At 42.9% G+C, this 17,536-nt stretch overlaps 1 protein-coding gene across 1 annotated transcript in view; it reads right to left on the bottom strand.

Moving 5' to 3' along the window:
* Positions 1-8,540: 8,540 nt before the first annotated feature.
* The window catches only part of GTF2B (general transcription factor IIB), a 38,450-nt gene continuing 29,454 nt past the window's right edge, over positions 8,541-17,536 (bottom strand). Inside the window, exons 4-7 of the mRNA XM_054477424.2 lie at positions 15,728-15,874; positions 15,471-15,600; positions 12,783-13,064; positions 8,541-8,955 (exon numbers count right to left, since the gene is read on the bottom strand). Coding sequence (XP_054333399.1) covers positions 8,822-8,955; positions 12,783-13,064; positions 15,471-15,600; positions 15,728-15,874 — 693 coding nt within the window. The 3' untranslated portion in view covers positions 8,541-8,821. The remainder of the gene's footprint in view (positions 8,956-12,782; positions 13,065-15,470; positions 15,601-15,727; positions 15,875-17,536) is intronic.

The raw sequence follows: 17,536 nt of genomic DNA, 5'->3' as shown, positions 1-17,536 counted from the left end.
TCGAGCAGCTACGAGAGGCCTTAAGAAAATATACTCTCCTGTCACCCAAATCACTTGAGGGTCAATTGATTCTAAAAGATAAGGTTATTACCCAATCAGCTGCAGATATCAGAAGAAAGCTCCAAAAGCAAGCCCTGGGCCCTGAACAAAACCTAGAGACATTATTAAACCTGGCAACCTCGGTGTTCTATAATAGGGACCAAGAGGAACAGGCCCAAAAGGGAAAGCGAGATCAGAGAAAGGCTGCAGCCTTAGTCATGGCCCTCAGACAAACAAACCTTGGTGGTTCAGAGAGGACAGAAAATGAAGCAGGCCAATCACCTGGTAGGACTTGTTATCAGTGTGGTTTATAAGGACACTTTAAAAAAGATTGTCCAATGAGAAACAAGCTGCCCCCTCATCCATGTCCACTGTGCTAAGGCAATCACTGGAAGGTGCACTGCCCCAGAGGATGAAGGTTCCCTGGGTCAGAAGCCCCCAACCAGATGATCCAACATAGGACTGAGGGTGCCTGGGGCAAGCGCCAGCTCATGTCATCACCCTCACTGAGCCCCGGGTATGTTTAACTATTGAGGGCCAGGAAATTGACTTCCTCCTGGACACTGGCGTGGCCTTCTCAGGGTTAATCTCCTGTCCTGGACGACTGTCCTCAAGGTCCATTACCATCCGAGGAATCCTGGGACAGCCTGTAACCAGGTATTCCTCCCATCTGCTCAGTTGTAATTGGGAGACTTTGCTCTTTTCACATGCCTTTCTTGTTACGCCTTAAAGTCCCACACCCTTATTAGGGAGGGATATATTAACCAAGGCTGGAGCTATTAACTACATGAATATGGGGAACAAGTTACCCATTGGTTGTCCCCTACTTGAGGAGGGAATCAACCCTGAAGTCTGGGCATTGGAAGGACAATTTGGAAGGGCAAAAAAATGCCCGCCCAGTCACGCAATGCAAAAACACAAAGAGGTGGGAATCTTACACTGACAGAGCCATCAAAATGGGAAGGAGAGGGGAGAACAGTAGCATAAGCAGCTGGCAGAGGCAGCAGAAAGGAAAGAAAGAGACAGGAAGCCAAAGAAAGAGACAGAGAGGAAGAGACAAAGAAGAAGTCAGAGAGAAAGAGGGACAGACACAGAAAATCAAAGAGAGAGTTAAAAAGAGAGGAAGAGACAAAGGAGAAGTCAAAGAGAAAGAGAGAGATGGAAGTAGTAAAGAAAAAACAGTGTACTCTATTCCTTTAAAAGCCAGGGTAAATGTCTATCTATCCAGCCAAGGCATATTCTACTTATATGGATCTTCAACCCATATCTGCCTCTCAAACAGTTTGCAAGAAATAACGAAATCTATCCTTACTTTACAATCCCAAATAGACTCTTTGGCAGCAGTGACTCTCCAAAATTGCCAAGGCCTAGACCTCACTGCTGAGAAAGGGGGACTCTACACCTTCTTAGGGGAAGAGTGTTGTTTTTACACTAACCAGTCAGGGATAGTACGAGATGCCGCCCAGCGTTTACAGCAAAAGGCTTCTGAAATCAGACAACGCCTTTCAAATTCTTATACCAACCTCTGGAGTTGGGCAACATGGCTTCTCCCCTTTCTAGGTCCTGTGGCAGCCATCTTGCTGTTACTCGCCTTTGGGCCCTGTATTTTTAACCTTCTCGTCAAATTTGTTTCCTCTAGAATCGAGGCCATCAAGCTACAGATGGTCTTACAAATGGAACCCCAAATGAGTTCAACTAACAACTTCTACCGAGGACCCCTGGACCGACCCACTGGCACTTCCCCTGGCCTAGAGAGTTCCCCTCTGAAGGACACTACAACTGCAGTGCCCTTTCTTCACCCCTATCCAGCAGGAAGTAGCTAGAGCGGTCATCGGCCAAATTCCCAACAGCAGTTGGGGTGTCCTGTTTAGAGGGGGGATTGAGAGGTGACAGCGTGCTGGCAGTCCTCACAGCCCTTGCTCGCTCTCGGTGCCTCCTCTGCCTGGGCTCCTACTTTGGTGGCACTTGAGGAGCCCTTCAGCCCACCGCTGCACTGTGGGAGCCCCTTTCTGGGCTGGCCAAGGCCGGAGCCCACTCCCTCAGCTTGTGGGGAGGTGTGGAGGGAGAGGCACGAGCAGGAACCGGGGCTGCGTGTGGCGCTTGCGGGCCAGCTGGAGTTCTGGGTGGGCATGGGCTTGGTGGGCCCCGCACTCGGAGCAGCCGGCCAGGCCCCGGGCAATGAGGGGCTTAGCACCCAGGCCAGCGGCTGCAGAGGGTGTACTGGGTCCCCCAGCAATGCCAGCCCACTGGCGCTGCGCTCGATTTCTCACCAGGCCTTAGCTGCCTTCCCACGGGGCAGGGCTCAGGACCTGCAGCCCGCCATGCCTGAGCCTCCCACCCCCTCCATAGGCTCCTGTGCGGCCTGAGCCTCCCCGATGAGTGCCGCCCCCTGCTCCGCGGCGCCCAGTCCCATCGGCCACCCAAGGGCTGAGGAGTGCGAGCACATGGCGTGGGACTGGCAGGCAGCTCCACCTGCAGCACCAGTGCGGGATCCACTGGGTGAAGCCAGCTGGGCTCCTGAGTCTGGTGGGGACGTGGAGAATCTTTATGTCTAGCTCAGGGATTGTAAATACACCAATCAGCACCCTGTGTCTAGCTCAGGGTTTGTGAGTGCACCAATCGACACTCTGTATCTAGCTGCTCTGGTGGGGCCTTGGAGAACCTTTATGTCTAGCTCAGGGATTGTAAATACACCAATTGGCACTCTGTATCTAGCTCAAGGTTTGTAAACACACCAATTGGCACCCTGTGTTTAGCTCAAGGTTTGTGAGTGCACCAATCGACACTCTGTATCTAGCTGCTCTGGTGGGGCCTTGGAGAACCATTGTGTGGATACTCTGTATCTAACTAATCTGATGGGGACATGGAGAACCTTTGTATCTAGCTCAGGGATTGTAAACGCACAAATCAGCACCCTGTCAAAACAGACCACTCAGCTCTACCAATCAGCAGGATGTGGGTGGGGCCAGATAAAAGAATAAAAGCAGGCTGCCCGAGCCAGCAGTGGCAACCCGCTCCGGTCCCCTTCCACACTGTGGAAGCTTTGTTCTTTTGCTCTTTGCAATAAATCTTGCTACTGCTCACTCTTTGGGTCCATACTGCTTTTATGAGCTGTAACACTCACCGCGAAGATCTGCAGCTTCACTCCTGAAGCCAGCGAGACCATGAGCCCACCGGGAAGAACGAACAACTCCAGACGCGCTGCCTTAAGAGCTGTAACACTCACCGTGAAGGTCTGCAGCTTCACTCCTGAGCCAGCGAGACCACGAACCCACCAGAAGGAAGCAACTCCGAACACATCTGAACATCAGAAGGAACAAACTCCAGACGCGCCACCTTAAGAGCTGTAATACTCACCGCGAGGGTCCGCGGCTTCATTCTTGAAGTCAGTGAGACCAAGAACCCACCAATTCCGGACACAGTCCCACCTCCCCACCAACGTCCAGAGGTGCTGAAAGTTGATACCAGTGGCCAGTGATGTAATCCATCCTGCCTCCATAATGAAGCCTCCATAAAATCCCAAAAGGAGAGGGTTCAGAGAGCTTGCAGGCAGCTGAGCATGTGGAGATTCCAGGAGGGAGGTGTGCTGGAGAGGCCATCAGTGCCCTTCCCACATATTTGATCTATGCATCTCTTTATCTGTCTGTTCAACTGTATCTTTTGTAATATCCTTTATAATAAGCTGTTAAATGTATTTCTGAGTCACATGAGCTGCCTTAGCTCAATAATGGAACCCAAAGAGGGGCCGGTGAGAGCCCCAACTTTTTGCCAAAGATATAGGTGACAACCTACTACTTGCAATTGGTGTCTGAAGTTGGGGGGCAGTTCTTGTGGGAATGAACCCCTAACCTGTGGGATCCGATGCATGTATCTCCAGGTAAACAGTGGCAAAATTGAATTATAGGACACCAAGCTGGTGTCTCCGGGAGAATTGCTAAGTTTGTGTGGGGAAATACTCCCACATTACAGTGTCAGAAAAGTTGTTTAGTGGTGTGTGGGTAGAGGGAAAAAGAGGTTTTTTCCTCTCAGAGTTCCTCCTCTTTCACCAAGTGCAAGCTTGAGCCTCCTGAAATGCCAGTTTAAATATTGCCCCAGAAATGCCAGTGAGGATTACGAATAGAAGTTTATGCTTATGAAAGATGCTGGGGCCTCTGTGGCCTAGAGATCAGCCGAATGGGGCTCTTGTAGTGACGCCTTACAATCTTGAGATCCTGATGAAGGGGGTGTGTGTGTGTGTGTGTGTGTGTGTATCTGGGAAGGGAAGAATGAGGAGGTGTTCAGGGGATCAGAAGATCTTTCAATAGCTCCACACTGGCAGATGAGATTAAAACTCCAGCAACAGGAAAAGTCAGGGCCACTGACAATTGGAAATATTGGCATGAGGCACAGAGGCCTCTTGGCTGGATTAGGACCATATGGGTAATAGGCTGACCCCCACAGCTGTTCATCTTGATAATTAAAGTAAATCTTGCACCTGTGAAACAAAATTAGCTCAGAAACCAAACACAACCATTGGTAAAGTACATTTGTTGCTTTGAACACAAATGCTTACTATCAAGAGGCATCTAGTTTAAGCAGCATTTAAGTTCGGAGGAAAGACTAAACAATTTCTGGCTATTAACTCTTTGTCACCTGGGCTGATTTAAAGATAATTCAAAAACTCTCAAAAGGTCTCCTCAATAAGCCAGATAGAAGTTTTACCTTTAAGTATTCTCTTTAGTAACTGAATGGAATTCTATTTGAAGGGTACAACTAAAGTTGGTTCTCAGGCAACCTCCTGTGAGGTGAGCTTCAATGGTATGGTTCAGTGGAAAGAACACCGGATTGAGTGACTGAGACCTCAGTCCGTCTCATCTCTGCTGCTACTAAGAGAACTTGCACAGATCTTCTCATTTCTCTACACTGCTCTGATATACCAAATGGGGAGATTGGACCACAGCACTGAAGCTAAGATTTCATGAAACGTATAATCAAATCCTTGAACTCTCAGAGTGATAGCAGAGGTTATCAATGAAAGTGGCTTCCAGTGAATGTTTCAAATACCCAAATGGAAGGAACCATATTCATGAATACTTCAACTGTTTAAAAATGCTAACACGTGGCCAGGCGAGGTGGCTCAAGTCTGTAATCCCAGCACTTTGGGAGGCCAAGGTGGGCGCATCACCCAAGGTCAGGAGTTCGAGACCAGCCTGACCAACATGGTGAAACCCCGTCTCTACCAAAAATACAAAAATTAGCTGGGTGTGGTGGCATGCACCTGTAATCCCAGCTACTCAGGAGGCTGAGGCAGGAGAATGGCTTGAACCTGGGAGGCGGAGGTTGCAGTGAGCCGAGATTGTGCTACTGCACTCCAGCCTGGCTGACAGAGACTCCGTCTCAAAAAAAAAAAAAAAAAAAAAAAAAAATGCTAACATGCATAAAGTGGATCCACGTTATCTTCATAGAAACTATCTTGCATAGCTCAGTAATCTTACTTGTAAAATGTAAGCCCCAGAAGCAGCGCTGGCTTCAAGATCTAAGTATGCTCATCTCTCAATAAGGTGGGTGTCCACTTTTATATAGGATTTTTCACAACTCAAGAGATCAGTCACGTTGAATCACTAATTTACAATGTATTGTTTTCGAAGTATGTCAAATTCTTTTCACTCTAAGTAGGGCCTGGCCCTAATTTTCAAAATGTCTAAGTATTAGTAATTTTGCCACAATAAATAAGATTTAGTTGTGAATGAACACTCCACATCTTCAGTGAATTTTAGTAGAAAATCATCCAACTAAAACCTCCATATTTATAAGATGGAACAGTCTTCAAAGAAATAGACAAATAAGGACTAGGGCCTGCTCAGGTGAAGAACGCTTGAGGGGCCTGAGCCCCAAACAGAATTGCTGCGGAGCCCTGCGCTTCTTTGCTGAAAATGTTCCAGTAGTCAGATTTAATGACTTCCCAAAAGGGTTATTAACAATGGATCCAATTCCAACCACTTCTACCCCTTTTGCGAACACGCAAGCATGCGAAGCCAGGGAGGGATGGAGGGAAAAACAGGTCACAGCGCTACTAGTTACCCTTCGAATAGGCATTTTTCTTTATTTCAGTATCTGGAATTAAGCTGATTTAACCATATGGGTGGCTTACGGAGGATTTATAAAAACTAGCATTTTAATTCCTTTAGTTTCAAGAAATGCCTACAATGCAAGTCTCATTCTCAAAACAAAAACAAAAAACAAAAAAAAATCCAAACATACCCTCTGACCCCAGATTAATCTTCAAAATCAATTCTCCTGATCCAAACTTTACAAATGTATAGACAGCAAAAAAACAAAACAAAAAAGACCATGTTGTTGACACATGAGTAGTAAGGGCTAGATTTTTCTTTTCCCTTTATCTGAATTTTTCTAGCTACCTAATAAATACATCTTTTTAACCAGAAAAATGAACAGAGTAAACAAGTCATATTAAATCTTAATCAGTTATGCTGAAAAAAATGTGGGCCAGGCACAGTAGCTCATGCCTGTAATTCCAGTGTTTTGGGAGGCTTAAGTGGGAGGATTACTTGAGGCCAGGAGTTTCAGACCAGCCTGAGCAACATAGTGAGACATGCCTCTACAAAAAAAGAAAAAATTAGCTGGATATGGTGTCCTGAACCTGTAGTTTTAGCTACTTGGGAAGTTGAGGAGGATCAGTTCACCCCGAGTTTGAGGTTACAGTGAGATATGATCATGCCACTGCACTCCAGCTTGGGTGACAAAGTGAGAACCTTTCTCTTAAAACAAGCACAGCAAGAAGCTGAAATGAAAAAAAAAAAAAAAAAAAATTACTGGGAGGCTGAGTCAGGAGCATCACTTGAACCCAAGAGGCAGAGGTTGCAGTGAGCCAAGATCCTGTCACTGCACTCCTGCCTGGGCTACAGAGTGAGACCCCATCTCAAAAAAAAAAAAAAAAAAAGAAAAGAAAAAAGAAAAGAAAAAAGCCACCAAAATACTGGTTATTTCTGGGTGACTTATTTATGTATTTTTCTAATTTTCTGTAATGTGTAGGTACTGACCTTTACTCAGTGCAAAAATGACCTTTGATAACTGCAGTGGTCATTGTATGGGCAACTTTGTGGCTAGTCACTAGAACCTGGGGAACACTAGAAAGCACCCCTGTTCCTTAGTCCGTATGTGGAGATGTGTGATGCTAGGGATCAAAGATGGTGTCATTTTTCCGGTGTTCTCCCCCAGCTGTGAGCAATACTGGGTGAGTGTCCTATGTTTTGTTCAAGGGAGAAACACCACTTGTCTTCATCGTGCCAATACTTATCCCCGCTCCATGGTCAGCAGAATGGCAGTGGAGGTCTGCTCTTGGGAAAGTCCCTCTATGAACCAGAGTCTGACCCTGCCCACCAGGCCACAACAGGAGATTGTCTTTCTAGTCTAGTGCTAAGCTCTTTTCAGATGTTTCAGAACCGTGACACCTGTTTCCAGAGCAGTGAACAGTGGTGATGTCTAGTATGAATTCAAGTCCCCTGTAAAAACTACCTGATCAAAGAGCAAAATGTTGCTGGTCTTCTCTTACAATGAGTAGAAGTCAAATGACCCTAAATCATTGTTCCTTAAAGAGTCATAGGGAAAACATCTAACACATCACAATCACGTAAACGATGCTAGTTAAAAACAACTACTGGACAATCCCAGGCCCAGTAATCTTCATTTAAAGTGCTCTTTAGGCCTGATGGGGGCTCACGCCTCTAATCCCAGCACTGTGGGAGGCCAAGGCAGGTGGATCACTTGAGGTCAGGAGTTCTAAACCAGCCTGGCCAACATGGCGAAACCCTGTCTCTACTAAAAATACAAAAAAATTTAGCTGGGCGTAGTAGTGGGCACCTGTAATCCCAGCTACTCAGGAGGCTGAGGCAGGAGAATCGCTTGAACCCTGGAGGTGGGGCGGAGGTTGCAGTGAGCTGAGACTGTGCCATTGGACTCCAGCCTAGGCAACAGAGCAAGACTCTGTATCAAAAAATAAGTAAATAGATAATAAATAAATGAAATGCTCTTCAGCCTATGAGTACACCAGTAAGCCTAACAAAGAAGAAAAAAGAACCAGGGATATGCAGATTCTACAACATAAGATTTTAACACCCCAAAATTAAAATCTGTTGATCTACTGCTGCTATTAATTTACCAGCATCATCTTCTCTGCTCAATAAGCTCACTAAGAAAATCACATACTTAGAACATTTTAATATCTCTCAAGCTGGTGCCTTTCAAGGTCCAAGCTCATCACTTCTTGTTTAATAATATACATATTAATAAATCTCACATACACATCCTTTCAAACTGGAAAGTAAATGATGTTGATGTTAACAATGGTTCTCAAAAGCTTTTGCTCTTTCCATGAATTAAAATAAAAAACTATGTATATATAAGTAATGGAAATAAAGAACATCTATCAGCTTTATTAGCTGCAATGATTTGCATTATTTGTAATTATGTATCGTAAGTTACATGTAACATATAACAAAAACTTTAGTTGTGAAAAATGTTTTATTCAAGAATTACATAATTTCAAATATCTTCCAAAATACAGTTTCCTAGATTGCTACAAAAGAAATTTGATAAGAAATTTAAATCATTAAATATGTTTCACTAGTATATACATACAGAATGCCAAGCAATAGTATTCAGCCCTGGAATGCGTACCATGTCTTTTGTTTTTCCTCAAGAAAGGCTCAACCCAGCATTTTGTATTGGCTATGTACAACAGGCAAAGTTCTGTATTCAAGAATTTGACGTTAGCTGCCTCAATTTATAGCTGTGGTAGTTTGTCCACTGGGGTGTCAAATTTGAAGTCTGTAGGAAACAGATCTGGGGCTCGAGGATAGATAAGTCTATAGGACTGTCTGATTGTAACATCAGCAACACCAGCAATATCTCCAATTTCTGAAAGACAAAAATCGAAACATTAACCATCATTTCCATCCTACCTCCTTTCTACTACCTGCATTGTAATTTGTGAGATATGATAGTATAAAGTGCCAAACTTAAAAACAAAACCAGAAGTGATTTCTAAAAACTGATAATAGAAATGCATACTAAAAGGTAGAAAGCGGGAGCTAGGCCAGGCGCAGTGGCTCGTGCCTGTAATTCCAGCACTTTGGGAGGCCGAGGTGGGCAGATCACCAGGTCAGGAGATCGAGACCATCCTGGCCAACATGGTGAAACCCCATCTCTACTAAAAATACAAAAAATTAGCCAGGCGTGGTGGCACGCGCCTGTAGTCCCAGCTACTCAGGAGGCTGAGGCAGGAGAATCGCTTGAACCCAGGAGGAGGAGGTTGCAGTGAGCCGAGATTGCGCCACTGCACTCCAGCCTGGCAAGAGAGCAAGATTCCATCTCTAAATAAATTAATAAATGATGTTTAAAAATCCATTTTAATAAAGCATTCATAATACTTAACCAAATACTGTCTCAAAAAAAAAAGCGGGAGCTAAAGTCAGTAACAAGCAACAATAAAAATGATTACTAGTAGTTACTACCTTACAGGGTTGTCAATGTTTTAAAGGGTTTAACTAACATAAAATATATGAACAGTGTTCAGGTCTTAGTATTAGGAGTGTTATCATCTTATACTGGGTATCGTATTTACAGCTGACTGCTCCTTTTTCTTTATAAATCTTTCTGAGGATCACAAGAGTACTCCACAAATACATTCTTGTAAAGAAATTCACTTTATATTTCTGTATTTGAAAGCTCCCATGGAAAATCTCCCCTAGCTAACTTCTGTTAAGGGGTCCTTATTAAAAACAAAATGTGACACTATAAATATTGTTCTACAATCTTTTTTTCTACTTAATACATCAGAGATCAAACAGCTACTTATTATAGCATATGGAGAAGTTTTTCACTGATACAAGCACATACTTAAATATTCTGAGCTCAAACGAACATTGTACAGAATCCTAACAGATCCACTTTTACCCTTTAAAGTCACTGTCCCTTTTTTCCTTTCAAAGTCATTAAAAGAAATACCAAAGGACTGCCACTACAATGTTTGGTTAAGTATTATGAATGCTTTATTAAAATGGATTTTTAAACATCATTTATTTATTTATTTAGAGATGGCATCTTGCTCTGTCACCCAGGCTGGAGTGCAATGGCAAGATCTCAGCTCACTACAACCTCTGCCTCCCCGGTTCAAGCAATTCTCCTGTCTCAGCCTCCTGAGTAGCTGAGGCACCTGCCACCACGCCCAGCTAATTTTTGTATTTTTAGTAGAGGCAGGGTTTCACCATGCTGCCCAGGCTGGTCTCAAACTCCTCACCTAAGGTGATCCACCTGCCTCGGCTTCCCAAAGTGCTGGGATTACAGACATGAGCCACCATGCCTGGCCTGAGCATCTTTTAATACAAATTCATTTTACTACCTTTTCAGTTTATTCATATCAGTGAGGTTTTAGTGATTTTCACTGTGAATGCCTGCCATCATTGTACAATTAGCTAATTTTAAATTTCCATATCTCACACTGCATTACATTATTCTACATCTAAATACCAATAAATGCCAACTATTTGAATGTCAACTGCCTGCTGTGCAGAGAAGAGAAAGACCTTACATTTGAAGAAGACTTTACATATAAAGCCAAAAAGCAGAAGGCAACAAGATTAATGTTTTCATGTTGTTCATTAGAATAAACTTTACAATTAGGAATGTACCTCAAGGACAAACTGCCTAGCTGCAACTTCTCAATTTTACTAAAAGACTCAAAATTTCCTTAAAACGTGAGTGAAGGCCAAAGGGAATGGATAATGGCTCCTTCAAATAACTAATGATTGGCTTCCTTTCTCTAATTATTCCTATCATTTATTACTTTTTTCAACATATAGCCTAAGCTGAAGGCTGTTGTGAATAGAGTATTACAAAGTTATTGAGGCCAGTAATTCACTAACTCACTGTTTTTGTTTGTTTTTTGAGACAGTCCTGTTCTGTCTCCCAGACTGGAGTACAGTGGTGCAGTCTAGGCTCACTGCAACCTCTGCCTCCCAGGTTCAAGAGATTCTCGTGTCTTAGCCTCCGAGTAGCTGGGACTACAGGTGTGCACCACCATGCTGGGCTGATTTTTGTATTTTTAGTAGAGATGGGGTTTTGCCATGTTGGCCAGGGTGGTCTTGAACTCCTGGCCTCAAGCAATCCACTTACCTTGGCCTCCTAAAGTGCTGGGATTACACAGGTGAGCCACCGCACCCTGCCACCAACTTTTCTTTTTTTTGAAAAAGAGCCTCACTCCATCAACCCAGGCTGGAGGGCAGTGGCAAGATCTCAGCTCACTACAACGTCTGCCTCCTGAGTTCAAGTGATTCTCCTGCTTCAGCCTCCCTACTAAATGGGATTCAGATATGTGCCACCACACCTGACTAATTTTTTTTGTATTTTTAGTAGAGACAGGGTTTTGCCATGTTGGCCAGGAGGCTGGTCACCACACCTAGTTTATGAATTTCTTTACATGCATTTGTTCATGAATAACTTCTGTAATCCTCAAAGACTTAGAAAGGAGTAGTCACTTCTAACTTTAAAAGGGAGTTAGTGGGCCATGTGTGGTGGCTTGCGTCTATAATCCCAGCACACTGGGAGGTGGAGGCAGGCAAATCACATGAGGCCAGGAGTTCGAGACAAGCCTGCCCAACATGGTGAAACCCCATCTCTACTAAAAATACAAATATTAGCTGGGCGTGGTGGCACGTGGCTGTAGTCCCAGTTACTCAGGAAGCTGAGGCATGAGAATAGCTTGTCCGGGAGGTGGAGGTTGCAGTGAGCTGAGATTGTGCCACTGCACTCCAGCCTGCGCAACAGAGGGAGACTGTTTCAAAAAAAAAAAAAAAGGTAAAGAAATTCACTTAATACTTCTGGTGAAAGTTTTCCTACAACACTAAACTTAAACATGGCTTTAGAAGGCTGAACTACTTACATCTACTTATTTCAGAATTTGTATTAAGAAACTGTAAAATACTGTGCAAAATGGGAAAAAAACAACCTTCACAGAATGTTAAAAGCTGATGGCCAACACATATTTTACAGTGTGTCTATCTGTAGGATCCCATGCCAAGCAGTGAGAAACAAAGCTTGCCTCCCTGACCTCTAAGATTTAAAAAGGTAAGTTTGGGGAGGAAAAGAGTATTCAAAATTATCAGGAGGAATATATTTAGGGAGAAAAAACTTGTAAGAATAAAAGATGTACAAACTAAAATAATTCAAATGGGAAAAAAATTAGGTTTGTTCACAGGGTTATGTCTCTGAACATTTTTTTTACGAGCTGCTTAAAAGCAAAACATATTTTCTTAACGTTTTGATGTTGAGGAATGATGTCTTAAACGTGGGGTTTTTTTTTGAGATGGAGTCTTGCTCTGTTGCCCAGGCTGGAGTGCAATGGCACAATCTCGGCTCGCTGGAACCTCCACCTCCCGGGTTCAAGCAATTCTCCTGCCTCAGCCTCCTGAATAGCTGGGATTACAAGCCCCACCACCATACCCAGCTAATTTTTGTATTTTTAGTAGAGATGGGGTTTCACCATGTTGATCAGGCTGGTCTCAAACTCCTGACCTTAGGTGATCCACCCGCCTTGGCCTTCCAAAGTGCTGAGATTATAGGCGTGAGCCCCCACGCCTGGTCAAATGTGGGTTCTTGCTATTTACCTGGTTCAGACTTAAAATGGAAAAACAATCACATGCTGCAAATTTCAGTTTACTGCCACACTTCCTGATGACGAACCCTACCTTTTTGGGTCCTCTTTTCAGCTGATGCCTGTGAGGCCATGTAAATAGCTGCCGCTGCCACAGAGATGGGGCTCCTCCCGGGAACCAAGTCCAGTTCCACAGCTTTACGGGCTATATGTGTAGCTGCCATCTGCACTTGTTTAGGAAGACAAAGGTTGGAACAGAACCTGGACATGAAGTCCCCAGTTGTAATCAAATCCACACTGGTTTCTAGCGCTTTCAAAATAAGTTTAAAACACCGACCAATTTCTTTCTTAGAAATTCGTGATACGGCACATATTTCTAAAAGAAAAAAAAATTAAATAAATCAATTCACTTAAGCCATATAGTTCATCTTAAAATCTACCATTTCTAATTATAAACATAATATACATTCTAATTGTAAAACATTCAATTATACCTTAAAGATGAAACCCTAATCCTCTCAGTGATACTTCTTCCCACAGAGGTAATTGCAAATTTCTCAGTTAAATGTTCATCACACTTTTTTTTTTTTTTTTTGAGACAGAATCTCATTCTGTTGCCCCGGCTAAGGGCAGTGGCTTGATCTCAGCTCACTGCAACCTCCACCTCCCAGGCTCAAGTGATTCTCCTGCCTCAGCCTCCCGAGTAGCTGGGACTACAGGCATGTGCCACCACACCTGGCTAACTTTTCTATTTTTAGTAGAAACAGGGTTTCACCATGTTGGCCAGGCTTGTCTAGAACTCCTGACCTCAGGTGATCCTCCTACCTCAGCCTCCCAAACTGCTGAGATTACAGGCATGAGCCACTGCACCTGGCCTAATGTTCTTCACTCTTTCAATTTAGGGTTTTTTTGTTTTTTGAGATGAAGTTTCACTCTGTCGTCCAGACTGGAGTGCAGTGACACCATCTAGGCTCACTGCAACCTCTGCCCCCTGGGTTCAAGCGATTCTCCTGCCTCCCAAGTAGTTGGGATTACAGGCGCTTGCCACCACACCAGGCTAATTTTTTGTATTTTTAGTAGAGATGGGGTTTCACCATCTTGGCCAGGCTGGTCTTGAACTCCTGACCTCATGATCTACCTGCCTCGGCCTCACAAAGTGCTGAGATTACCGGCGTGAGCCACCATGCCTGGCTAAATTTACGTCTTAATCTTGCAAAATATTAACTGCTCTAAGGATTAATTCATGCAACTAAATTTCTTTAAATGAAAAATTCTTTGATGTTTATGTATTAATCTGTTGTAAGCAGTGTTACCAAGGAATTGAAAGAAAATACTCAAGCTAAAGGATGCCTCTTAGGCAACACAATACCATGTGTACATGAAATCCCTGTGATTATGGGCTGTAGCTCAATGAGATAAAATATTTTGATCCTGCTATTCCCAGATGCAACCACCATACACTTTCAGAAGAAATTTAACAAAAGCTGTTTTAGTTGTAAAAACAACAAAAAAGATGATGATAAAGGCCATCACCTCTTCACTTTTACATAAACATAAAAAATAAATACTCACTGGATGAATAAAGGGTTAAGTATAGTCTTCAGCTAAACTGACCTTTGGTAGTAGAAGTCAGTGAGCAACACTGAACAAATTATCACATATTCACATGTAACTGCAAACTAGATGAAAAATACCAGTTCTTAAACGAAGTGTAAAAGTGCAAACAATACACCTCAAGAGAAAAAACTTAACTGATAACTTTTTTTTTTTTTTTTTTTTTTTGAGATGAAGTCTCACTCTGTTGCCCAAGCTGGAGTGTAGTGGCGTGATCTCGGCTCACTGTAACCTCCGCCTCCTGGTTTCAAGCGATTCTTCTGCCTCAGCCTCCTGAATAGCTGGGACTACAGGCGCGCACCACCACGCCTGGCTCATTTTTGTATTTTTAGTAGAGACGGGGTTTCACCATATTGGCCAGGCTGGTCTTGAACTCCTGACCTCATGACCCAACCACCTCGGCCTCCCAAAGTTCTGGGATTACAGGTTTAAGTCACTGTACCTGGCCTTCACTGATACTTTCTGAAGCTTGACTCCCTCATCTACAGAGACCGGTGCTAGAAATGGAAACTGTTTTCATGTAAACCAAATGTATAAACGGCCTACTTTGGTTTATGATTACAGGCCTTCTGAAAGCCCACAAAGCAACAGTCCATCAAAAGATCTCACTAGAAAAGAACACAGTGAGCTTACATGGACTAAAATGAGTCTACATGGGAAAACAGCCTAAAAGAACATGCTATGAATTTGCTGTCAAGGAACAAAATAAGTAGGCAGTGGCAAATGATGCTCAAGTGGATTACTGTAGTCACAATAAAGATGACTTAGCTTCTAAGTGTCAAAGCTGCCTGACATTGGTCTGTTTCTTTAATATGATGTAGAAAATGCTATTTTAGGATGGGCACAGTGCCTCACGTCTGTTAATTCCAGCACTTTGGGAGGCCAAAGTGGGCAGATCACCTGAGGTCAGAAGTTCGAGACCAGCCTGGCCAACATGGCGAAACCCTGTCTCTACTAAAAATACAAAAGTTAGCCAGGTGTGGTGGCACGTGCCTGTAATCCCAGCTACTCAGGAGGCTGAGGCAGGAGTATAGCTTGAACCTGGGAGGCGGAGGTTGCAGTGAGTCAAGATCGCACCACTGCACTCCTGCCTGGGCGACAAAGTGGGACCCTGTCTCAAACAAACAAACAAACAAAAAAACACAAAAAAACAAAGCTAAAAACTTACCTTTAAATGTCCTAGGAACCCCTTCTTGTCTACAGGCAATATAGAGACAAGCAGAAGCTATAGCATCATTAGCTCTTCCCTTCAGGCTCTTCTGTTCATATACTTGCTTGAATAAATTATTCGTTCGATCCTTCAAAGCAGAGAAACTAAGTTTAACTCTACGTCATTTAATTAGCTGCAATATCAAAATTTCATGTGTTCATTAAATGATGCAAAGTCAATGCCAGAATGGCTAAAGGAGGCAGACAAGAACTTACAACTATATTTCGAGGTAGATTGATTCTGTCTGCCATGGTAGTGATTTCTTTGAATGCATTCATCATTGCCCGATCAGAACTGCTCATTGTTCTCCGATTCTGGTACTTAGAATTGCCAAACTCATCAAAACTTGCAGCTCCTGTGCCCTATAAAACAGTTTTATAACTATGAAAAAATTTTTTGGAAAGCATGAAAAATGGACAGTTTCTATGAAAATATAGCTTACAAGATCTGATTCTATATAGACTAGATATCTGAATTGTGCATCCTGCTCATCTATACTAAATGAACATGTAAGTCTAACAACTGTTCAAGAACACAGAAAACAGGAAGCTTAAAGTGTATAAATAGAAATATGATACAAACACCTGACAAAACAATGGAAAAAGAAAGTCTAATTTCACTTAGAAATATGATAAAAAATATTAAATACTAGAAAACAGAATCCAACATCATATTAAAAGGTAGTATATCATGACCAACTGGAGATTGTTCCACAAGATATTATTAGAGAATCAAATAATGTAAAACATTACATTAACAGATGTAGGAAGAAAAACCATGATCATTTCCAAAGATGCTAAAAAGGCAAATGAACAAAATTCAAAGTTCATCTTTGATAAAAACTCATAGGACACTACAAATGAGTACTTCTTTACATTAGAAAACCACTCTCCTCTGCCCAAAGAAAGTACTATGATTAATGGAGAAACATTACCAGCATTATCACCAAAATCACAAGACAAAGGCACCTCCTACTGCTACCATTTTGTAACACTGATTGGAAAAACTAGCCAATGTTATTAAGCAAGAGAAAAATCGGAAGTACAAAATTGGAAAGGATGTGATAAACTGTTTGCAGATAGTACCTTTATACACCTGGAATATGCAAGAAAATCACTAAAAAACAGCTGCTATAAATAATTCATTAAAGCAGCAAGGTCAAGATAAATAGAAATCAATACCCTTCATAAGTACAATCAACCAATTAAAAGACAAGGAAAGCAAATTTTTCAATTAAAACAACAACAAAAATCTTGGAATAAACTTGAGAAACATGTGAGACGTTCATGAAGAAAACTTTCAAACATCTCCTGAAGGACACATAAGATAGCTAAGGAAATGGAAAGGCATTATATGAGTTTTTGAATACAAGATTTATTATGAAGAAGCCAATTTTCCCTGTGTCAATTTGCAAATGAATCTGACCAAAACCCAAGTGAGAATATTAAATATTAAAAAACAGGCCAGGCGCAGAGGCTCATGCCTGTAATCCCGGCACTTTAGGAGGCCGAGGCAGGCGGATCACCTGGGGTCGGGAGTGTGAGACCAGCCTGACGATCATGGAGAAACCCCACCTCTACTAAAAATACAAAATTAGCCAGGCGTGGTGGCACATGCCTGTAATCCCAGCTGCTTGGGAGGCTGAGGCAGGAGAATCGTTTGAACCTGGGAGGCGGAGGTTGCGGTGAGCAGAAATCGCGCCATTGCACTCCAGCCTGGGCGACAAGCGCAAAACTCTGTCTCGAAAAAACAAAACAAAACAAAACAAAACAGGCCGAGTGTGGTGGCACACGCCTGTGGTCTCAGCTACTCAGGAGGCTGAGGCAGGAGGGTCACCTAAGCCTGGGAGTTTGAGGCTGCAGTTAGCTATGATTACATCACTTCACTCTAGACTGGGTGACAGAAAGAGACCCTGTCTCAAAAGAAAAAAAACAAAAAACCCCACAGAAAACAGAATCCAACAGGGTATTAAAAGGCAGTAATATCAACCAAGTGGAGAATGTTCCACAAATATATTAAAGAAT

This window comes from Pongo pygmaeus, chromosome 1 (genome assembly GCF_028885625.2).
Source record: "Pongo pygmaeus isolate AG05252 chromosome 1, NHGRI_mPonPyg2-v2.0_pri, whole genome shotgun sequence".
NCBI lineage: Eukaryota > Metazoa > Chordata > Mammalia > Primates > Hominidae > Pongo > Pongo pygmaeus.
This window is presented reverse-complemented; position numbering and strand designations above follow the sequence as displayed.